The sequence below is a fragment of the Anomalospiza imberbis genome, unplaced genomic scaffold, assembly GCF_031753505.1.
Source record: "Anomalospiza imberbis isolate Cuckoo-Finch-1a 21T00152 unplaced genomic scaffold, ASM3175350v1 scaffold_244, whole genome shotgun sequence".
NCBI classification, from domain to species: Eukaryota; Metazoa; Chordata; class Aves; order Passeriformes; family Viduidae; genus Anomalospiza; species Anomalospiza imberbis.
In genome coordinates this window covers 90,591-113,543 of record NW_027099872.1, presented here as the reverse complement: position 1 = coordinate 113,543, position 22,953 = coordinate 90,591, and the positions used below count along the sequence as shown (strand labels likewise).

The following is a 22,953-nucleotide window of genomic DNA, read 5'->3' as shown; positions in this document are numbered from 1 at the left end:
CCCAGAGCCCCGTGGGGGGGGGTCTATGGGGGTCCCCCAGTTTGGGGAGGGGTCCCAGGGCCCCGTGGGGGGGGTCTATGGGGGTCCCCCAGTTTGGGGAGGGGTCCCAGAGCCCCGTGGGGGGGCCTATGGGGGTCCCCCAGTTTGGGGAGGGGTCCCAGGGCCCCGTGGGGGGGGTCTATGGGGGTCCCCCAGTTTGGGGAGGGGTCCCAGGGCCCTGCGGGGGGAGTCAGTGGGGGTCCCCCAGTTTGGGGAGGGGTCCCAGAGCCCCGTGGGGGGGCCTATGGGGGTCCCCCAGTTTGGGGAGGGGTCCCAGGGCCCCGTGGGGGGGTCTATGGGGGTCCCCCAGTTTGGGGAGGGGTCCCAGGGCCCCGTGGGGGGGGTCTATGGGGGTCCCCCAGTTTGGGGAGGGGTCCCAGGCCCTGCGGGGGGGGGTCAGTGGGGGTCCCCCAGTTTGGGGAGGGGTCCCAGGCCCTGCGGGGGGGGGTCAGTGGGGGTCCCCCAGGGGTCCCCCAGTTTGAGGAGGGGTCCCAGGGCCCTGCGGGGGGGCAGCTCCAGCGCCGTGTCCAGGCTGAAGTCGGGGGGCTGCCGGGACCCCCCCGCGGGCGGGGGGCGGGGTCAGCTCCTGGGGCCCGAAGAAGAAGGGGTGCAGCAGGGCCTGGGGGGAGGGGGGAGGTCAGCAGGGCCAGGACCCCCCCCTCAAAAATGGGGGGAGGGGAGGGGCCTGAGCGACCCCCCCACTGAGGGTCCGGGAGCCATCATTCCCTGTAACCACCTAAAACACCTCTGGGACCCCCAAAACCACACCTGGGACCACCAAACACACCTGGGACCACCAAACACACCTGGGACCCCCAAAACCACACCTGGGACCACCAAACACACCTGGGACCACCAAACACACCTGGGACCCCCAAAACCACACCTGGGACCACCAAACACACCTGAGACCACCAAAACCACACCTGGGACCACCAAAAACACCTGGGACCCCCAAAACCACACCTGGGACCCCCAAAACCACACCTGGGACCACCAAACACACCTGGGACCACCAAAACCACACCTGGGACCCCCAAAACCACACCTGGGACCCCAAAAAACACACCTGGGACCCCAAAAAACACACCTGCGACCCCAAAAACCACACCTGGGACCACCAAACAGACCTGGGACTCCCCAAACACACCTGGGACCCCCAAAACCACACCTGGGACCCCAAAAAACACACCTGGGACCCCCAAAACCACACCTGGGACCCCAAAAACCACACCTGGGACCCCAAAAAACACACCTGGGACCCCCAAAACCACACCTGGGACCACCAAACACACCTGGGACCCCCAAACCACACCTGGGACCCCCAAAACCACACCTGGGACCCCAAAAAAACACACCTGGGACCCCCAAAACCACACCTGGGACCACCAAACACACCTGGGACCCCCAAACCACACCTGGGACCACCAAACCACACCTGGGACCCCAAAAAACACACCTGGGACCACCAAACACACCTGGGACCCCCCAAAACCACACCTGGGACCCCAAAAAACACACCTGGGACCACCAAAACCACACCTGGGACCCCCAAAACCACGCCTGGGACGCCCAAAACCACACCTGGGACCACCAAACACACCTGGGACCCCCAAACACACCTGAGACACCAAAACCACACCTGGGACCCCCAAATACATCTGGGACGACCAAAACCACACCTGGGACCACCAAACACACCTGGGACCCCAAAACCACACCTGGGACCCCAAAAACCACACCTGGGACCACCAAACACACCTGGGACCACCAAACACACCTGAGACCACCAAAACCACACCTGGGACCACCAAACACACCTGGGACCACCAAAACCACACCTGGGACCACCAAACACACCTGGGACCACCAAACACACCTGAGACCACCAAAACCACACCTGGGACCACCAAACACACCTGGGACCACCAAAACCACACCTGGGACCCCCAAAACCACACCTGGGACCACCAAACAGACCTGGGACTCCCCAAACACACCTGGGACCCCCAAAACCACACCTGGGACCCCAAAAAACACACCTGGGACCACCAAAACCACACCTGGGACCACCAAACACACCTGGGACCACCAAAACCACACCTGGGACACCCCAGTCCCCCCAGCACCCCCAGAGCCCCCAGCCCCCTCAAGTTCCCCCAGTTCCCCCCATCCCCCCAGTTCTCCCAGTCGCCCCAGTCGCCCCAGTAGCCCCACCTGGTGTGCCCGTGGCCGCAGGTGCGGGCGGTAGCGCAGCAGCCGCTGCAGCAGGTCCAGCGCGGCCGCGTCGGCGCCCGGCACCAGCAGCTGCAGCGGCGGCGGCGCCCGCGGGCGGAACCGCAGCTTGGGGAAATCCGGCAGCTCGGACAGCTCCTGCGGGGACAGGAACCAGTACGGACCAGTACGGACCAGTATAAAGCAGTATGGACCAATATGGACCAATGCGGGCCAATGTAAAGCAGTGTGGACCAGTATGGACCAGTGTGAGCCAGTAGAAACCAGTGTGGACCAACAGAAACCACTGTGAACCAGTATGTGCCAGTATGGACCAGTATGGATCAGTATGGACCAGTATGGACCAGTATGGACCAGTATAAACCAGTGCAGACCAGTACGGACCAGTGTGGACCAGTATGGACCAGTGTGGGCCAGTAGAAACCAGTATGGACCAACAGAAACCACTGTGAACCAGTATGTGCCACTATGGACCAGTATGGATCAGTGTGAACCAGTATGGACTAGTATAAACCAGTATGGACCAGTATAAACCAGTGCAGACCAGTACGGACCAGTGTGGACCAGTATGGACCAGTGTGGGCCAGTAGAAACCAGTATGGATCACTAGAAACCACTGTGAACCAATATGTGTCAGTATGGACCAATATGAATCAATATGGGCCGGTGTGGACCAGTATAAACCAATATGGACCAGTATGGACCAGTATAAACTAGTATAAACCAATACGGACCAGTATGAATCAACACGGACCAGTATAAACCAATTTGGACCGGTATGGACCAGTATAAACCAGTGCAGACCAGTACGGACCACTGCAGCCCATTATGGACCAGTGTGGGACAGTGTAAACCAGCGCGGACCAGTGCCCTCCCACCCTCTCCCAGTTCCTCCCAGTGCTCCCAGTGCTCCCAGTGCCCCTCCCACCCCTCTCCCAGTCCCTCCCAGTGCCATCCCACCCTCCCCCAGTCCCTCCCACCCTCTCCCAGTCCCTCCCAGTGCTCCCAGTGCCATCCCACCCTCTCCCAGTGCCTCCCAGTCCCTCCCACCCTCTCCCAGTCCCTCCCAGTGCCCTCCCACCCTGTCCCAGTCCCTCCCAGTCCCTCCCACCCTGTCCCAATTCCTCCCAGTCCCTCCCAGTGCCTCCCAGTCCCCTCCCAGTCCCTCCCACCCTGTCCCAGTCCCTCCCAGTCCCTCCCACCCTGTCCCAATTCCTCCCAGTCCCTCCCAGTGCCTCCCAGTCCCCTCCCAGTCCCTCCCACCCTGTCCCAGTCCCTCCCAGTCCCTCCCACCCTGTCCCAGTGCCTCCCACCCTGTCCCAGTGCTCCCAGTGCTCCCAGTACCGGCCAGTCCCGCGGGCTGGGCGTGCCCAGCGCCCGCAGCACGCAGCAGAGCTGCTCGATGTCGTTCTCCCCCGGGAACAGCGGCGACAGCGTCAGCAGCTCCCCGAAAATGCAGCCCACGGCCCTGGGGGGCACCCCAAAATCCCAGCGGGAACCCCAAAACCCAGGGGGACCCCCCCCCGGATCCCAGGGGATCCCCGAAATCCGGGGGAGGCGCCCAAAGATCCAGGAGAAGAACCCAAAAATGGTGTCCCCAAAACCCAGGGGAACCCCCCCCAAAAAATCCAGGGCACACCCCAAAACTCAGTGGGACACCCCAAAATCCCATGGGGACACCCGAAAACCCAAGGGAACCCCACCAAAAATGCAAGGGAACCCCCAAAATCCCACGGGATCCCCAAAATCCCATGGGGACACCCCAAAACCCAGGGAGACCTCCCCCAAAAATCCAGGGGGACACTCTAAAATCCCAGGGGATCCCCGAAATCCCAGGGCGACACTCAAAACCCAGTGGGACACCCCAAAATCCCAGGGGGACCCCCCAAAATCCCAGGGGGACACCCAGGCACCAAAGGGCGAGCCGGAATTACAGGGTGGGGCGATGGGGGGCATCGACAAAACTCAAAGGGGGGACCCCAAGATGAAGCAGGGCTGGACAAGGGGTGAGTGGGGACCCCAAGACCCTGGGAAGGACCCCAAAAATCCCGGGGGGGTCCCCAAAATCCCGGGGGGAGCCCCCCAGAAGCGGGCACTCACCACAGGTCCACGCCCTCGTCGTAGTGCCGGGCGCCGTAGAGCAGCTCGGGGGCTCGGTACCACCTGGAAAAGGGGGGTCGGGGTCGGGGTCCTCGGCTTTTGGGGGGACACCCCGACACGCCGGGGTGGGGGACACCCCCAAATCCGGTACCTGGTGGCCACCTGGTGGCTGTAGGGGCGCCCCGGGGCGGGGCCCAGCACCCGCGCCAGCCCAAAATCAGCCAGCTTGAGGCGGCCGGCGCTGTCCAGCAGCAGATTGGCCGGTTTTGAGGTCCTGCACCCCAAAAACGGGGTCAGGGGGGCCCCCAACACTCGGGGTACCTCTGCAGTGTCCCCCAGACCAGCAACATCCCCAGACTGTGGGTCCCCACCCAGGCATTGGGGTGCCCCCCTCGATTTTGGGGTGCCCCCAACACCCGCGGCCCCCCCCCGAGGATATTGGGGTCCCCCCAGGTGCCCACCCCGGTTTTGGGGTGTCCTGGAACTGTATGAGCCTCCCCCCGCCCTGATTTTGGGGTGCCCATGTGGTGTGGGAGGTGCTGCTGGTGTCTCCCCCCAGTCCCAGGGTCCCCCTCCAGTTTCAGGGTCCCCACCCCCCGTTTTTGGGGTCCTCCCTTATTTTGGGGTCTCTCACCCAGTGCAGCACACGGTGCTGGTGTTCCCCCGTTCCAGATGCCACCCATGTTTTTGGGGTCCCTCACCCGGTTTTGGTGTCCCAAATCCCATTTTTGGGGTCCCCAATCCGTTTTGGGGTCCCCATTCCCATTTTGGGGTCCCTTATCTTGTTTTTGGTGTCCCAAAACCCATTTTCGGGGTCCCCAATCCTGTTCCGGGGTCCCCACTCCCATTTTTGGTGTCCCCCATCCCATTTTTGGTGTCCCCATTCCCATTTTTGGTGTCCCCACTCCCGTTTCAGGGTCCCCACTCCCATTTTTGGTGTCCCCATCCTATTTTTGGTGTCCCCATTCCCATTTTTGGTGTCCCCATTCCTGTTTCAGGGTCCCCACTCCCCATTTTTGGTGTCCCAAATCCCGTTTTTGGTGTCCCCACTCTCATTTTTGAGGTCCCTTATCCCATTTTTGGTGTCCCCACTCCCGTTTTAGGGTCCCCAATCCCATTTTTGGTGTCCCCATTCCCATTTTAGGGTCTCCAATCCCATTTGTGGTGTCCCCACTCCCGTTTCTGGTGTTCCCATTCCTGTTTTGGTGTCCCCAATCCCATTTTTGGTGTCCCCACTCCCATTTTTGGTGTCCCCATCCCATTTTTGGTGTCCCCACTCCCATTTTTGGTGTCCCCAATCTCATTTTTGGGGTCCCCAATGCCGTTTTTGGTGCCCCCAATCCCATTTTTGGTGGCCCCAATACCGTTCCGGGGTCCCCACTCCCATTTTTGGTGTCCCCATCCTATTTTTGGTGTCCCCATTCCCATTTTTGGTGTCCCCATCCCTGTTTCAGGGTCCCCACTCCCCATTTTTGGTGTCCCAAATCCCGTTTTTGGTGTCCCCCACTCTCATTTTTGAGGTCCCTTATCCCATTTTTGGTGTCCCCACTCCCGTTTTAGGGTCCCCAATCCCATTTTTGGTGTCCCCAATCCCATTTGTGGTGTCCCCACTCCCGTTTCTGGTGTCCCCATTCCTGTTTTGGGGTGCCCAATCCCATTTTTGGTGTCCCCACTTCCCATTTTTGGTGTCCCCATCCCATTTTTGGTGTCCCCACTCCCATTTTTGGTGTCCCCAATCTCATTTTTGGGGTCCCCAATGCCGTTTTTGGTGCCCCCAATCCCATTTTTGGTGGCCCCAATACCGTTTTTGGTGTCCCCATTCCCATTTTTGGTGTCCCCACTCCCGTTCTGGGGTCCCCACTTCCCCATTTTTGGTGTCCCCATCCTATTTTTGGTGTCCCCATTCCCATTTTTGGTGTCCCCATTCCTGTTTCAGGGTCCCCACTTCCCATTTTTGGTGTCCCAAATCCCGTTTTTGGTGTCCCCACTCTCATTTTTGAGGTCCCTTATCCCATTTTTGGTGTCCCCACTCCCGTTTTAGGGTCCCCAATCCCATTTTTGGTGTCCCCAATCCCATGTTAGGGTCTCCAATCCCATTTGTGGTGTCCCCACTCCCGTTTTCTGGTGTCCCCATTCCTGTTTTGGGGTGCCCAATCCCATTTTTGGTGTCCCCAATCTCATTTTTGGTGTCCCCACTCCCATTTTTGGTGTCCCCAGTCTCATTTTTGGGGTCCCCAATGCCGTTTTTGGTGCCCCCAATCCCATTTTTTGGTGCCCCCAATGCCGTTTTTGGTGTCCCCATTCCCGTTCCGGGGTCCCCACTCCCGTTCCAGGGTCCCCACTCCCATTTTTGGTGTCCCCATCCCATTTTTGGTGTCCCCATTCCCATTTTTGGTGTCCACATTCCTGTTTCAGGGTCCCCACTCCCATTTTTGGTGTCCCAAATCCCGTTTTTGGTGTCCCCACTCTCATTCTTGAGGTCCCTTATCCCATTTTTGGTGTCCCCACTCCTGTTTTAGGGTCCCCAATCCCATTTTTGGTGTCCCCAATCCCGTTTCTGGTGTCCCCATTCCTGTTTTGGGGTGCCCAATCCCATTTTTGGTGTCCCCAATCTCATTTTTGGTGTCCCAAATCCCATTTTTGGTGTCCCCATCCCATTTTTGATGTCCCCACTCTCATTTTTGGTGTCCCCATTCCCATTTTTTGTGTCCCCACTCCCGTTTTTGGTGTCTCCACTCCCATTTTTGATGTCCCCACTCTCATTTTTGAGGTCCCTTATCCCATTTTTGGTGTCCCCACTCCCATTTTTGATGTCCCCACTCTCATTTTTGAGGTCCCTTATCCCATTTTTGGTGTCCCCACTCCCGTTCTGGGGTCCCCACTCCCGTTTTTGCGGGCTCACCCGGTGCAGCAGGCGCTGGCCGTGCACGTGGCCCAGCCCCCGCAGGGTCATGGCCAGCAGGGCCCGGACGCGGGGCGGGGGCAGCGGGGCGGGGGCGGCGCGCAGGAGCCCCCCCAGGTCCCCCACGAGCAGCTCCAGGGCCAGAACCACCGCGGGGCCCTGCGCAAAGGCGGCCCGGAGGCGGATCACCTGCGGGGACAGCGGGGACATCAGCGGGGGACAGCACTGGGGACAATGGGACAGGAGCCGGATCACCTGCGGGGACAGCAGGGACAGCACTGGGGACAGAGCAGGGACAGCACTGGGACAATGGGGCAGGAGTAGGATCACCTGCGGGGACAGCGGGGACAGCACTGGGGACAGAGCAGGGACAGCACTGGGGACAATGGGGCAGGAGCCGGATCACCTGCGGGGACAGCACTGGGGACAGAGCAGGGACAGCAATGGGGACAGAGCGGGGACAGCACTGGGGACAGAGCAGGGACAGCAGTGGGGACAGAAGAGGGGACAGAGGAACAGCAGGACAGCGGGGACATCAGCAGGGACAGCACGGGGACAGTGGGGGGGACATCAGTGGGGACAAGGGGGTGGGGACAGTGACACCTGGGGGACAGCGGGATTGGAGCTGGATCGCCTGCAGGGACAGCAGGGAGGACAGCGGGGACAGCACTGGGGACATCGGGGACACTGGGGACGGTGACACCTCGGGGGACAGCGGGCTTGGAGCCGGCTCAGCTGGGGGAGGGGACACCGAGGGGTCACGGGGACACTGAACCGGGGGGGGGGGGGGGACACGGGGACCCCGAAATGGGGGAGGAATGGGGGGGGGGGGGACAGGGGACCCCGCAGAAGGGGGAGGACCCTGATCCCGGGGGGACACGGGGCGTCCCTGGGGACACCCAGGGATTTGGGGGGAGGGGGGTCCCCGCACCCTGCTGGGGGGGGGCACCGAGATGAGCTCGGGGGGCACCAGGGACTCGGGGGGGGGGGCCCGGTTTTGGGGTGCCCCGAGCTCGGGGTCACTCACATGGGGGTGGGCCTCGATCTCCCGCAGGGCCTTGATCTCGCGCAGGGTCTGGGGGGGCACCCCGTCCTCGGGCCGCCGCAGGGGCACCTTCTTGAGGGCCACCAGCTCCCCGGTCTGGGGGGACACGGGGGTCAGCGAGGCCCCGCGCCCCCGCCCCACAGCCCGGCCCCACAGCCCGGCCCCCCGGCCGCACCTCCCGGTGCTTGGCCTTGAACACGACGCCGTGCGCGCCCTCCCCGATGCGGCCCAGCACGATGTACTGGTCCATACTGGTGCCACCGGGCCGCCGCGGGGCAGTGTGGGCCGGGGTCGGGCCGCCACCGGCCCACAATGCCCGCGCGGCGCCCGCAGCACCTGGTTGCCATGGCGATAGGCCCCGCCCCTGACAACCAGCCCGCGCAAACAGCCAATCGCCACCCGCTCGACGCAATTAGGCCACGCCCCTAGCAGCGCTCTTCCTGGCAACAGGCCACGCCCCTAGCAACACTTCGGTGCATCCGAAGTAACCCCGCCCCTAACAGCCCTGTCAGGCCCCGCCCCTAGCAACGCAACTTCCCCTAGCAACATGGGCCAGAGCCCGACAACGAGGCCCCGCCCATAGCAACAGAGCCCCGCCCCTTAGCAACCAGCCCCCGCCCCCCCGGCATCCCCCGCTCCCCGGCAACCGCGCCCCGCCCTTAGCAACGGCCGCCCCATCGCGCTGCGCCATTTGGCCGCGCTGCGCTCTGATTGGTCAGCGTCGCCGCGCGGGGAGGGACGGCGCGCGCCGATTGGTGGGCGCGGGGCCCCGCCCCTTTCCCCTTAGGCGGGCGGGCGGCGGTGCCGGGCGAGGCGCGGGTCGGGGATTTTGGGGCTTTTTGGGGTTTTTTGGGGTTTTTTTTTTGGGGGTCCCGGCACGCAGCGAGCCCCGCTCGGGTCGGGATGGCGGCGTTGCCTCCGCGAGAGTTCGCGGCGCAGGTGCTGCCGGGCTGCGTGGTGCCCACGGCGCGCCAGGGCCTGGCCCAGCTCTGGCCGCTGCTGCTGCTCTGCCTCGGGGCGCGGCTGCTGCACCGGCTGCGTGAGTGGGGCCGGGGACGGGACGGGACGGGACGGGACGGGCGGCTGGGGGGGACACCGAGGGGCTGGGGGGAACCGGGGCTCTGGGGAGGCCGGAGGGCTGGGGGGTTCCAGGGCTCCGGGGCTCTGGGGGGTTCCGGGGGTCTGAGGGAGTCAGGGGTCCGGGGGGTCCGGGGGTCCGGGGGGCTCCAGGGTTCTTGGGGTTTTGGGGGTCCGGGAGGTTCCGGGGGTTTTGGGGGTCCGGGGGGTTCCAGGGGTCTGGGGGGGTCCCGGGGTTTCTGGGGGTCCGGGGGGCTCTGGGGGACTCGGGGGCATCAGGAGGGTCCCGGGTGCTGCGGCGGCTCCGTGAGGGGCCGGGGGGCGGGGGAACATGCGGGGCTCTGGGGGAATCGGGGGGTCCCGGGGTTATGGGGAGCTGGGAGGGGGGGTCTGGGAATTTCGGGGTCTGGGGGCGCCCTGGGCGGCTGAGCGGACTGGAGGGGTCCCGGGGGGGATCCCGGGGGTTCGGATGGGTCCCAGGGTCTGGGGGCGGCCGGCGGAGTCTGGAGAGGCTCGGGGGTGTGAGGGGGGCGGGGGGGATTCGGGGGTCTGGGGAGGGGTCCAGGGGTAGCGCAGGGGTTCGGGTGAGGGGACACCGGGGTTTGGGGTGAGGGGACACCGGGGGGATCGGGTGAGGGGACACCGGGGGGATCGGGTGAGGGGACACCGGGGTTTGGGGTGAGGGGACACCGGGGGGTTTGGGTGGGGGGACACCCGGGGGTTCTGGGGTTTTGGGTGAGGGGACCCCCGTTTGTGGGGGTGTTGCCAGTTTGGGGTGAGGGGACCCCCGTTTGTGGGGGTGTTGCCGGTTTGGGGTGAAGGGACCCCCGTTTGTGGGGGTGTTGCCAGTTTTGGGTGAGGGGACCCCCGTTTGTGGGGGTGTTGCCGGTTTGGGGTGAGGGGACCCCCGTTTGTGGGGGTGTTTGCCGGTTTGGGGGCGCCCCCCTGACCCCCCTGTGGCACAGCCCTGCCGCGGGGGGGGAAGCACGCGGGAGCGGCGGCCGGGGGGCTACTGGCCCTGCACCATTTCTTCGGGGCCCAGGCGCTGTGGGTGGCCCTGCTGAGCGGGCTCTGCGTCCTCACCCTGCTCCTGAGCCGGGCCCGCGCCCACAGGGGGCTCTGCCTCGCCCTGGCCGCCCTCAGCTACCTGCTCATGGGGTACGGGCACTGGAGGGCACTGGGAGGGGGTTAGGGGTGATTTGGGGGTGCTTGGAGGGGCACTGGGAGGGGGGGTGGGGGGTGATTGGGTGATTTGGGGGTGCTGGGAGGGGCTCCGGGGGGGCTCTGCCTCGTCCAGGCTGCTCTTAGCTACCTGCTCATGGGCTACAGCATGCTGGGAGGGACTGGGCCAGGGTTTGGGGGCACTGGGAGAGACTGGGAGGGGTTTGAGGGCACTGGGAGGGGGACTGGGGGCACTGGGAGGGCATTTGGGGGCACTGGGAGGAGGTTTGGGGACACTGGGAGGATGCTGGAAGCAGCAGGGAGATGAACTGGGCAGAAGTTGAGAAGAACTGGGGGTAACTGGGAAGGACTGAGAGCATTGACGGGGAGGTAGACGAGCGAGGGGCACTGGGATGAACTGGGGGGTTGATGGTGTTGAACTGGGAGTGACTGGGAGCCCCCCCAGGGAGCTGCACATGGTGGACACGGTCACGTGGCACAAGATGAGAGGTGAGACCCCCCCCAGGACCCCCAGATCCCCCCCAGGACCCCCAGATTCCCCCCAGCCCCACAGGCCCCATTCCCCTCCCCCACACCTTGGGGATCCCTCCAGTTTGGGGATCCCCCCTGATTTTGGGGTCCCCCAGGGGCAGAGATGGTGGTGAGGGTGAGACCCCCTCCAGCCCTCCCCCCTTTTGGGACCCCCAGTTCCTTCCTCCCTAGGGGATGTGGGGCACACCCCGATTTTGGGGTCCCCTCTGATTTTGGGGTGCTCACTGATGTTAGGGTCCCCCCTGATTTTGGGGTGCCCTCTGATTTTGGGGTCCCCCATGTGGGCCCCTCTGATGTAGGGGCTCCCCCCGATATTGGGGTCCCCCTGACACGGGTCCCTGGTGTTGGGGTTCCCCCGGTGTTGGGGTGCTCCCGATGTTGGGGTCCCCCTGATGTGGGTCCCCGGTGTTGGGGTCCCCCTGGTGTTGGGGTCCCCCAATGTTGGGGTGCTCCCGATGCTGGGTGCCCCTGATGCAGGTCCCCAGTGTTGGGGTCCCCCCAGTGTCGGGGTGCCCCTGACTGGTCCCTGGTGTCGGGGTGCCCCGATGTTGGGGTGCCCCGGTGTCGGATGTTCCCCAGTGTTGGGGTGCCTGGTGTCAGGGCGCTCCTGACTGGTCCCTGGTGTCAGGGTGCCCCCAGTGTTGGGGTGCCCGGTGTTGGGGTGCCCCTGACTGGTCCCTAGTGTCAGGGACCACCCCGGTGTTGGGGTGCCCCCTGATGTTGGGGTGCCCCAGTGTCGGGTCCCCAGTGGCAGGGTGGCCCTGACTGCTCCCCGGTGTTGAGGACACCCCTGGTGTTGGGGTTCCCCGATGCTGGGTGCTCGATGTTGGGGTGCCAGGGTGTTGGGGTCCCCCTGATGTTGGGGTTCCCCGATGCTGGGTGCTCGATGTTGGGGTGCCAGGGTGTTGGGGTCCCCCTGATGTTGGGGTTCCCCGATGCGGGGTGCCCGATGTTGGGGTGCCAGGGTGTTGGGGTCCCCCTGATGTTGGGGTTCCCTGATGCGGGGTGCCCGATGTTGGGGTGCCAGGGTGTTGGGGTCCCCCTGATGTCGGGGTGCCCGATGTTGGGGTGCCAGGGTGTCGGGGTCCCCCTGATGTTGGGGTCCCGGTGTCGCCGCAGGGGCGCAGATGGTGGTGGCCATGAAGGCCGTGTCGCTGGGCTTTGACCTGGACCGCGGGGCCGGCGGGGCGGGCGCGGCCGAGCCCAGCCCCGCGCAGGTCCTGGGCTACCTCTGCTCGCCCGGCTCCGTGGTCTTCGGGCCCTGGGAGCCCTTCGGCGCCTACCTGAGATCCGTGGAGGGGCCGCCCCTGGTACGGGGGGAAACGGGATCTGGGGGAAATGGGGGTAGGACGGGGATCTGGGGGAAATGGGGGAAAAAACGGGGATTTGGGGGAAATGAGGGAAAATAGGGATCTGGGGGGAAAACGGGGATCTGGGGGAAATGGGGATTTGAGGGAAATGGGGGAAAAAACGGGGATTTGGGGGAAATGAGGGAAAATAGGGATCTGGGGGGAAAACGGGGATCTGGGGGAAATGGGGGGAAACGGGGATCTGGGGGAAAATAGGGATTTGGGGTAATGGGGGGAAATGGGGATTTGGGGAAAATGAGAGAAAATAGGGATTTAGGGGTAATGGGGGAAAAGACAGGATTTGGGGAAAATGAGGGAAAATAGGGATCTGGGGGGAAAACAGGGATCTGGGGGAAATGGGGAGAAAATGGGGATTTAAGGGAAATGGGGAGAGAAACAGGATTTGGGGGAAATGGGGGAAAATAGGGATTTGGGGGTAATGGGGGGAAATGGGGATTTGGGGGGTTTTGGGGCAAATTGGGAGTTTGGGGGAAATGGGGATTTGGGGAGAAATGGGGATTTGGGGGGGATTTTGGGGAAGATGGGAGGTTGGAGGTAAATGGGGGATTTGGGGGAACGGGGGAGTTTGGGGGGGCAGCGGGGGATTGGGGGGCTTTGAGGAGCAGAGGGGGATTTTGGGGGGCACTAAGGGGGGGTGGGCAGGTTTGGGGGTACTGAGGGTTTGGGGGGGTTGGAGGGGACAGGGATGGGGGTTGGGGGGGCTGAGAAGGTTTGGGGGGGCCCGGGGGGGGGTGAGGGGTGTCGGGGGCGTGCTGGCATTTGGGGTCTCTGGGGGTGTCTGGGAGGGGACGGGTGTTTGGGGGGGTTGGGGGTGTCTGTGGGGGTGTCCCTGGGGGGGTTCAGGATTTGGGGGTGTCAGTGATGGGGGGTTTGGTTTGGGGGTGTCCCTGGGGGTGTCCCTGGGGGGGTTCAGGATTTGGGGGTGTCAGTGATGGGGGGTTTGGTTTGGGGGTGTCCCTGGGGGTGTCCCTGGGGGTCTGGGGGTGTCCCCGTGTCTGTCCCTGTGTCCGTGTGTCTGTCCCTGTGTCCCTGTGTCTCTGTCCCTGTCCGTGTGTCTGTCCCTGTGTCCGTGTGTCTGTCCCTGTGTCCCTGTGTCTCTGCCCCTGTCCGTGTGTCTGTCCCTGTCCTTGTGTCTGTGCCTGTGTCCCTGTGTCTCTGTCTGTGTGTCTGTCCCTGTCCATGTGTCCGTGTGTCTGTCCCTGTCCGTGTGTCTGTCCCTGTCTGTGTGTCCGTGTCTCTGTCCCTGTCCGTGTCTCTGTCCCTGTCCGTGTCTCTGTCCCCGTGTCCGTGTCTCTGTCCCTGTCCGTGTGTCTGTCCGTGTCCCCGCCCCTGACCCCCCCGGTGTCCCCAGAGCGTGGCCTGGGCGCGGAAGGGGCTGCGGAGCCTGGGGCTGGCCCTGCTCTGCCTCCTGGTCAGCACCTGCCTGGCGCCCTTCCTGTTCTCCAGCCTGCTGCCCCTCTACGGGGCACGGGCCCTGCGCAGGTGGGACCCCCGTGCCCCAAACTGTGCCCAAAATATACCACAAATCCCCCCAAAATGTCCCCCAAATCCCCCCCAAGATATCCCCCAAATCCCCTCCCAAAACCTCCAAGATATCCCCCAAAACCTCCAAAATATCCCCCAAATCCCCCTAAAATATCTCCCAAATACCCCCAAGATATCCCCCAAATCTCCCTTCCACATCCCCCAAACCCCCCTAAGATATCCCCCAAATCACCCCCCAAACCCTCCCAAGATATCCCCAAATTCCCCCAAGATAATCCCCCAAATCCCCCCAAACCCTCCCAAGATATCCCGAAATCCCCCCAAACCCTCCCAAGATATCCCCCAAATCCCCCCAAGATATCCCCCAAATCCCCACCAAATCCCTCCCAAATTCCTCCAAAACCTCCAAAATATCTCCAAATTCTCCAAAATATCCCCTAAATCCCCCCCACAACCTCCAAAATATCCCCCAAATACCCCCCTCACACTCCCCCTCAATCCCCCCCAGGACACCCCAAAATCCTCCCCCAGAATCCCTCCCAGAATCCACCCCAAATCCCCCCCAAAAACTCCAAAATATCCCCCAACCCCCAAGATATTTCCCAAAATGTCCCCCAAATCCCCCCAAAATATCCCCCCAAGATATTCCCCCAAATCCCACCAAATCCTCCAAAATGTCCCCCAAATCCCCCCAAAATATCCCCCAAATACCCCCCAAATCCCACTAAATATTCCCAAACCCCCCCAAGATATCCCCCAAAGCATCCCTAAATATCCCCCAAATCTCCCCCCAAAATATCCCCCAAATTCCCCCAAAGTATCCCCCAAAGCCCCCCAAAACCTCCAAAATATCCCCCAAATACCCCCGTCACACTCCCCCTCAGTCCCCCCCCCAGGACACCCCAAAATCCCTCCCCAGAATCCCTCCCAGAATCCCCCCCAAAACTCTAAAATATCCCCCAATGTCCCCAAAATCCCCCCCAAATATCCCCCAAATCCCCCCAAAATATTCTCCAAAATATCCTCCAAGTACGCCCCCACAATCCCCCCAGGACACCCCAAAATCCTCCCCCAAAGTCCCCCTAAAATCCCCTCCAAACCCTCCCTAGGGTCCCTCAAAACCCCCAAGGCTCCCCCAAATCTTCCTGGGGATCCCCACCCCCCGGGGACCCCCAAAATCTACCCAAGAGCCCCCCAAACCCCAGTGATCCCCAAACTGTACCAAGGGCCCCAAAAACCTCAGGGGGGGTGGGCCCTAAATCCCTTCCCAGGACCCCCAAAATCCCTCGGGAACCCCCCCAGCCACAGTGGGAACCCCTGAACATCCCCTGGGGACCCCAAACCCTCCCCGGGACCCCCAAAATCCCCCAGAACCTCCCAGCCCCCCCTCACTGACCTCTCTGTTCCCCCGGTGCTGCCCAGGAGCGTCTTGGCCAGGTGAGGGTGATTTGGGGGGGATTTTGGGGGGCCAGGGGGGTTTGGGGGACCCAAAAAGGGTTTGGGGAGGGCAGGAGGGGTTTGGGGTGGGAATGGGACGTGAATGGGGCATTTAGGGATTGGGGGGGGGAGGGGGGGATTTGGAGGGTCCTGGGGGGTTTGGGGGAGCCCGAGGGGATTTGTGGGGTCCCTGGGAGGGTGCGGGGATGGGGGGGAGGGGGGCACAGGGGGGATCTGGGGGATGGGGGGACGTTGAGGGAATGTGAGATGGGGCTGGCACCTTAATGTGTGTCCCCCCCATCCCCCATGTGGCCCCCCAACGCCCCCTCCCATATCCCCCAATCCCCTCCCAAATCCCCCATCCCCTAAATCCCCTCCCAAATCCCCCCCAAATCCCTTCCCAACCCCCCAATATCCCCCAATCCACTCCCAAATCCCCCCCAAATCCCCTCCCAACCCCCCATATCCCCCCAATCCCCTCCCAAATCCCCCCCAAATCCCCTCCCACCCCCCCATGTCACCCCCAAATTCCTCAATCCCTCCAAATCCCCCAAAACTCCCTCCTGTTCCCCCAAACTCCTCCAAATCCCCCCCAACTGCTCCCTGTCCCCCCCAAACCCCTGAAATCCCCACAAACCTTCAATTTCCCCCACAACCCCCCAATATCCACCTCAAATCCCACCATGACACCCCAAAATCTCCCTAAATCTCACATTTCCCTCCAAATCCCCCCATGTCCCCAAAAACTCCCCCTATAATCCCCCCAAAATCTCACCAAACCCTAAATCACTCCCAAATTCCCCCAAACCCCAAACTCCCCCAAATCCCCCCAAACTCCTCCAAATTCCCCCAAAATCCCCCCAAACTCATCCAAATTCCCCCAAATCCCCTCCAACCCCTGAACTCCCCCAAATCCCCCCAAACCCCAAATCCCCCCCAATCCCAAACTCCCCCAAATTCCCCCAAACCCTGAACTCCCTCAAATCCCCCCCAAATCCCCTCAAACCCTGAACTCTCCCAAATCCCGCCAAACTCCTCCAAATTCCCCAAATCCCAAACTCCCCCAAATCCCCCCAAACCCTGAACTCCCCCAAATCCCCCCAAACCCCAAACTGTGAACTCCCCCAAATCCCCCCCAAACCCTGTACTCCTCCAAATCCTCCCCAAACCCTGAACTCCCCAAATTCCCCCCAAACCGTGAACTCCCCCAAATCCCCCCAAACCCCAAACACCCCCGTTTCTCCAAAATCCCCCCAAACCCTGAACTCTCCCGTTTTCCCCAAAATCCCCTCCAAACCCCTCATGTCCCCCCCATTTCCCCCCCAAACCCCCCCAAACTCTCCCATGTCCCCCCCAAACCCCCCCGTGTCCCCCCGTGCCCCGGTTCTCCCGGCTGCTAGGTGGCTCCGCGCCTACGAGAGCGCCCTCTCGTTCCACTTCAGTAACTACTTTGTGGCCTTCCTGTCCGAGGCCACACGCTGGCCCGGCTCCGGGGCCACCGTGCGCCACGAGCACCTGCACTGGTGAGGGACAGCGACACTGCGGCGACAGCGACACTGCGGGGACAGGGACACCCCGCGGGGACAGGGACACCCCGCAGGGACAGGGACACCCCACGGGGACAGGGACACCCCGCAGGGACAGGGACACCCCGCGGGGACAGGGACTGCGCCCCCCTGTGACACTGACCCCTCTGTGTGACACTGACCCCTGTGTGACACTGACCCCTGTGTTACACTGACCTCTCTGTGTGACACTGACCTCTCTGTGTGACACTGACCCCTCTGAGTGACACTGACCTCTCTGTGTGACACTGACACTGACCCCCTGTGACCTGATCTCTCTGTGTGACACTGACACTGACCCCTGTGTGACACTGACCTCCTCTGTGTGACACTGACCCCTCTGAGTGACACTGACCTCTCTGTGTCACACTGACACTGACCCCTGTGTGACACTGACCCCTGTGTGTGACACTGAGCCCTGTGTGACACTGATAGTGTGGCACTGACCTCTCTGTGTGACACTGTGACACTGACCTGTGTGTGACACTGACCCCTCTGTATGACACTGACCCCTCCGTGTGACACTGACCCCTCTGTGTGACACTGAGCCCTGTGTGACACTGATAGTGTGGCACTGACCCGTGTGTGACACTGTGACACTGACCTGTGTGTGACACTGACCCCTCCGTGTGACACTGACCCCTCTGAGTGACACTGAGCCCTGTGTGACAACTGATAGCGTGGCACTGACCCCTGTGTGACACTGTGACACTGACCCATGTGTGACACTGACCCCTCTGTGTGACAGTGACCCCTGTGTGTGACAGTGACCCCTGTGTGTGACACTGACCCCTCTGTGTGACACTGACCCCTTTAAGTCAGGTGGGGGGTCCCTTTAAGTGGCACTGACCCCTCTGTGTGACACTGACCCCTGTGTGACACTGATAGCGTGGCACTGACACCCCTGTGTGACACTGTGACACTGATCCCTCTGTGTGACAACATGGCACTGACTGGTGTGACACTGTCCCTGTGACCCCCATGTGAACACTGTCCCCTCTGTCAGCCTGTCCCTGTGTCACCCCTGTCCCTGTGTCACCCTGTCCTTGTGTCACCCTTTCCCCGTGTCACCCTGTCCCTGTGTCCCCTCTGTGTCACCCTGTCCCCGTGTCACCGTGTCCCTGTGTCCCCAGGGACCTGGCCGTGTCCCGGCCCCTGCGGGTGGAGCTGCCGCGCTCCATGGCCGAGGTGGTGACAAACTGGAACCTGCCCATGTCCCGCTGGCTGCACACCTGTGAGCACGGGGGCACTGGGGGCACTGGGGGCACTGGGAGGGACTGGGAGGGATGGGTGGGGGCCAGGAGCCCATACTGGTGTGACTGGTGTGACTGGTATTCTATACTGGTGTAACTGGTGTGACTGGTGTCCCATACTGGTGTGACTGGTGTTCCATACTGGTGTGACTGGCGTGACTGGTATTCTATACTGGTGTTACTGGTGTACCATACTGGTGTGACTGGTGTGACTGTTGTCCCATACTGGTGTGACTGGTGTGACTGGTATTCTATACTGGTGTTACTGATGTGACTGGTGTGACTGGTGTTTCCATACTGGTGTTACTGGTGTCCCATACTGGTGTGACTGGTATTCTATACTGATGTTACTGGTGTGACTGGTGTCCCATACTGGTGTGACTGGTGTTACTGGTGTCCCATACTGGTGTGACTGGTGTGACCGATGTGACTGGTGTGACTGACTGGTGTTACTGATGTGACTGGTGTCCCATACTGGTGTTACTGGTGTGACTGGTGTCCCATATTGGTGTTACTGGTGTGACTGGTGTTACTGATGTGACTGGTGTTCCATACTGGTGTTACTGGTGTGACTGGTGTTACTGATGTGAGTGGTGTTCCATACTGGTGTTACTGGTGTGACTGGTGTTCCATACTGGTGTTACTGGTGTGACTGGTGTCCCCATATTGGTGTTACTGGTGTGACTGGTGTTACTGATGTGAGTGGTGTTCCCATACTGGTGTTACTGGTGTGACTGGTGTCCCATACTGGTGTGACTGGTGTCCCCATATTGGTGTTACTGGTGTGACTGGTGTTACTGGTGTTACTGACGGTTACTGGGTGTTACTGGTGTTACCGGGTGTTACTGGTGTCCCATACTGGTGTGACTGATGTCCCATACTGGTGTTACTGGTGTGACTGGTGTGACTGGTGTGACTGGTGTCCCATATTGGTGTTACTGGCGTTACTGATGTGACTGGTGTTACTGGTGTGACTGGTGTCCCCCATGCAGATGTGTTCCAGACCGCTCGCTGCCTGGGCACCTTCGCTGCCGTGCTGGGCACCTACGCAGCCAGCGCCCTGCTGCATGTGAGGGACCCCAAAACACCCCAAAAAATCCCAAAACACCCCAAAACCCCCAAAAAAACATCCCAAAACACCCCAAAACCCCCCCAAAAATCCCAAAACACCCCAAAAACCCCCCAAAAAACATCCCAAACCACCCCAACCCCCCCAAAATCCCAAAAACACCCAAAAAACCCATCCCAAAACACCCCAAAACACCCAAAAACCCATCCCAAAACACCCCAAAACACCCAAAAAAACCATCCCAAAACACCCCAAAAACCACCCCAAAAACCACCCCAGACCCGCTGCTGCACATGGGGGACCCCAAAACCACCCCAAAAAATCACCCCAGTGTCCTGCTGCACATGAGGGACCCCAAATCCACCCCAAACCCTCCCAAATTCCACCCCCAAACTACCCTCAAACCCCCAAAACCATCCCAAATTCCACTGCAAAACCTCCAAATTCCACCCCAGAAACACCCCGAAGACACCCCAAAACCCTCAAAACCACCCCAAAAACCACCCCAAAACCCCCCCAAATCCCCCCACACTCCCCCCAGCGCCCTGCTGCCCACACCGCACCCGTGTCCCCCTGCACACGAGACACCCAGGACCCTCCCAAAAATCCCCCCGGACCCCCCCCAAAAGCCCCGGACCTCCCAAAAATCCCCCCTGGACCCCCCCCAAAAGCCCCCGGACCCCCCAAAAATCCCCCCTGGACCCCCCCCCATCAAAAGCCCCTGGACCCCCCCCCTAAAGCCCCCTGGACCCCCCTAAAATCCCCCCTGGACCCCTCCAAACACCCTGGACCCCCTCAAAGCCCCCGGACCCCCCAAAAGTCCCACCTGGGCCCCCCCCCCAAAGCCCCCTGGACCCCCCTAAAATCCCCCCTGGACCCCTCCAAACACCCTGGACCCCCCCAAAGCCCCCCGGACCCCCCCAAGCCCCCCCAGACACCCCAAAAGCCTCTGGGACCCCCCCAAAAACCCCCTGGACTCCCCCAAGAGCCCCCTGGACCACCCCAAAGGCCCAGATCCCCCAAAGCCTCCTGTAGCACCCCCCTTGGATTCCCCCAAGCCTCCCCAGACACCCCCAAAGCCCCCCGGACCCCCTGCAGCCCCGTGTCCCCCCAGGGCCTCAGTTTCCACCTGGCCGCTGTGCTGCTCTCCCTGGGCCTCATCACCTACGCCGAGCACGGTCAGCGCTGGCCCTTTAAGGGGCGGGGCTATGTGGGGTTCGGTGTGGGAGGGGCTTAATGGGTGGGGAGTTAAATGTGGGTGTGGCCTAAAGGTGTGGGTGGGGCTTCAATGTTGTAATAGAGGTGTGGGTGGGGCTTAGAGTGGGTGGGGCCAGGGGTAGGGGTGGGGCTTATGGCTGATTAGGCTATAAGGGCTGTGGGTGGAGCCTGCAGGGGTGGGCGGGGCTGAGTGTGTGGGTGGAGCCTGCAGTGATGGGTGGGGCTATGAGGGTGTGGGTGGAGCCTGCAGTGATGGGCGGGGCTGTAATGAGTGGGTGGAGCCTGTAGTGATGGGTAGGGCTGTATGGGTGTGGGTGGAGCCTGCAGCGATGGGTGGGGCTGTGTGGGTGGAGCCTGCAGAGATGGGCGGGGCTATAATGAGTGGGTGGAGCCTGCAGAGATGGGTGGAACCATGAGGTTGTGGGTGGAGCCGGCAGTGATGGGCAGAGCTGTGAGGTTGTGGGTGGGGCCTGCAGTGATGGGCGGGGCTGTAATGAGTGGGTGGAGCCTGTAGTGATGGGTGGGGCTGTGTGTGGGTGGAGCCTGCCGCAATGGGTGGGGCTGTGGGTTTGTGGGTGGAGCCTGCAGTGATGGGCGGGGCTGTAATGAGTGGGTGGAGCCTGTAGTGATGGGTGGGGCTGTGTGAGTGTGGGTGGAGCCTGAAGTGATGGGTGGAGCTATGAGGGTGTGGGTGGAGCCTACAGTGATGGGTGGGGCTATGGGGTTGTGGGTAGAGCCTGCAGTGATGGGCGGGGCTGTAATGAGTGGGTGGAGCCTGCAGAGATGGGTGGAACCATGAGGTTGTGGGTGGAGCCGGCAGTGATGGGCAGAGCTGTGAGGTTGTGGGTGGAGCCTGCAGTGATGGGTGGGGCTGTGTGGGTGCAGGTGGAGCCTGCAGAGATGGGCGGGGCTGTAATGCGTGGGTGGAGCCTGTAGTGATGGGTGGGGGTGTGTGGGTGTGGGTGGAGCCTGAAGTGATGGGCGGGGCTGTTACAGTGCAGGTGGAGCCTGCAGTGATGGGTGGAGCTAGGAGGGTGTGGGTGGAGCCTACAGTGATGGGTGGGGCTATGGGGTTGTGGGTGGAGCCTGCAGAGCTGGGCGGAGCCATGAGGGTGTGGGTGGAGCCTACAGTGATGGATGGCATTGTGGGGGGCGTGGCCTTCAGGGGGGCGTGGCCACGCTGACCCCGCCCTCCCCACCCAGCCCTGAGGCAGCGCCTGGCCGCCATCTTTGACGCCTGCGTGCTGTCCAAGCGCTGCCCCCCGCGCTGCAGCCACCGCCACAAGGACGTGAGCCGGGGGCACCGGGGGTCCCTGTGGGGGCTCCGGGGGGCTCTGGGGGCGATAAGGGGCTAAAGGGGGGCGTGGAGGGCACGATAGGGCTTTGGGGAGTTTGGGGGCACCAGGGGGAGGGCAGAGGGTCTGGGGGGCTCTGAGGGGATCTGGGGGAGGGCTGGGGGTCCCTGGGGGGCACGGCAAAGGGGGTTTGGGGGTCCTGCAGGCTCTCTGGGGCGGGATTTGGGGGTTCCATGGGGCTCTCAGAAGGTTTTTGGGGTCTCGCAGATGCTGTGGGTGTGGGCTCTGAACAGGGAGGATCTGGGGGGGTCCCTGAAGGTTTTTGGGGTCCCGCAGACGCTGTGGGCGCGGGCAGTGAACACGGGGGATCTGGGGGGTCCCTGAAGGTCTTTGGGGTCCCTGAAAATTTTTGGGGACCTGCAGACGCTGTGGGTGCGGGCTCTGAACATGGCCCTGGGCGCCCTGGCCCTGTTCCACCTGTCCTACCTGGGCGCCCTGTTCGATGTGGAGGCCGAGGACGCCGTGGAGGAGCAGGTGGGACCCCCGAGCCCCCCAGAGCCCCCCCAAGGTTTGGGGTCGCTCTGAGCCTGACGCCATCTCGTCCCCTCAGGGTTATGGCATGGCCTACACCGTGCGCAAGTGGTCGGAGCTGAACTGGGCCAGCCACTGGGTGACGCTGGGCTGCTGGGTGCTGGCCCGGCTGCTGCGCTGAGGCTCCGGGAGGGCACTGGGAGCGCACGGGGGGAACTGGGAACACTGGGAGGAACTGGGAGCGGCTGGGAGGACCGGGCGTCACAGAGAGCGCGGCCGCTCCGCCCCGCGCGGGGGAGGGCCGCTCCGCGCCGCCGGAAGCGCCTCTCGATGGTTCCAACTTCCGCTTCGCGAGGTTTCCCGCCCTTTTTCGGGCGGAAGTGGCGCAGCGCGACCGCTCTGGGACCAATAAAGCCTCGCCTCGATGGTTCCTGCCAATCATTGCCGGGTGGCCAATGGGAGCGCGGGGGCGGCGCCCCCTGGCGACGGCGCGGAGCCAAAGCTTTGACCAAAATTCTCTTCATTCACCCCAAAAGCGCGCGCGAAGGTGGGGGGAAACCCTATGACCCCTATAGGGGCCTTGGGGGGCCCCTATAGCCCCCGGGAGTGGGGGGAGCGG

At 62.5% G+C, this 22,953-nt stretch overlaps 2 protein-coding genes across 2 annotated transcripts; one reads left to right on the top strand and one right to left on the bottom strand.

Moving 5' to 3' along the window:
- Positions 1–420: 420 nt before the first annotated feature.
- Positions 421–8,712, bottom strand: LOC137466510 (cyclin-dependent kinase 20-like). The gene is given in 9 exon segments (XM_068178237.1): positions 421–612; positions 614–658; positions 2,257–2,412; positions 3,619–3,742; positions 4,375–4,437; positions 4,526–4,923; positions 6,902–7,465; positions 8,304–8,417; positions 8,497–8,712. Coding segments are annotated over 9 exon segments (1,716 nt in total). The 5' UTR covers positions 8,572–8,712; the 3' UTR covers positions 421–435.
- Positions 8,713–9,153: 441 nt separating this feature from the next.
- On the top strand, positions 9,154–22,759 carry PORCN (porcupine O-acyltransferase). Its single transcript, XM_068178243.1, has 13 exons — positions 9,154–9,360; positions 10,364–10,556; positions 11,026–11,069; positions 12,231–12,421; positions 13,833–13,963; positions 15,389–15,403; positions 16,804–16,926; positions 18,102–18,202; positions 19,214–19,290; positions 20,405–20,468; positions 21,712–21,797; positions 22,227–22,337; positions 22,414–22,759. Exons 1-13 carry the CDS (start codon positions 9,225–9,227, stop codon positions 22,513–22,515), a joined length of 1,374 nt encoding a protein of 457 aa, XP_068034344.1. The 5' UTR covers positions 9,154–9,224; the 3' UTR covers positions 22,516–22,759.
- Positions 22,760–22,953: the final 194 nt, after the last annotated feature.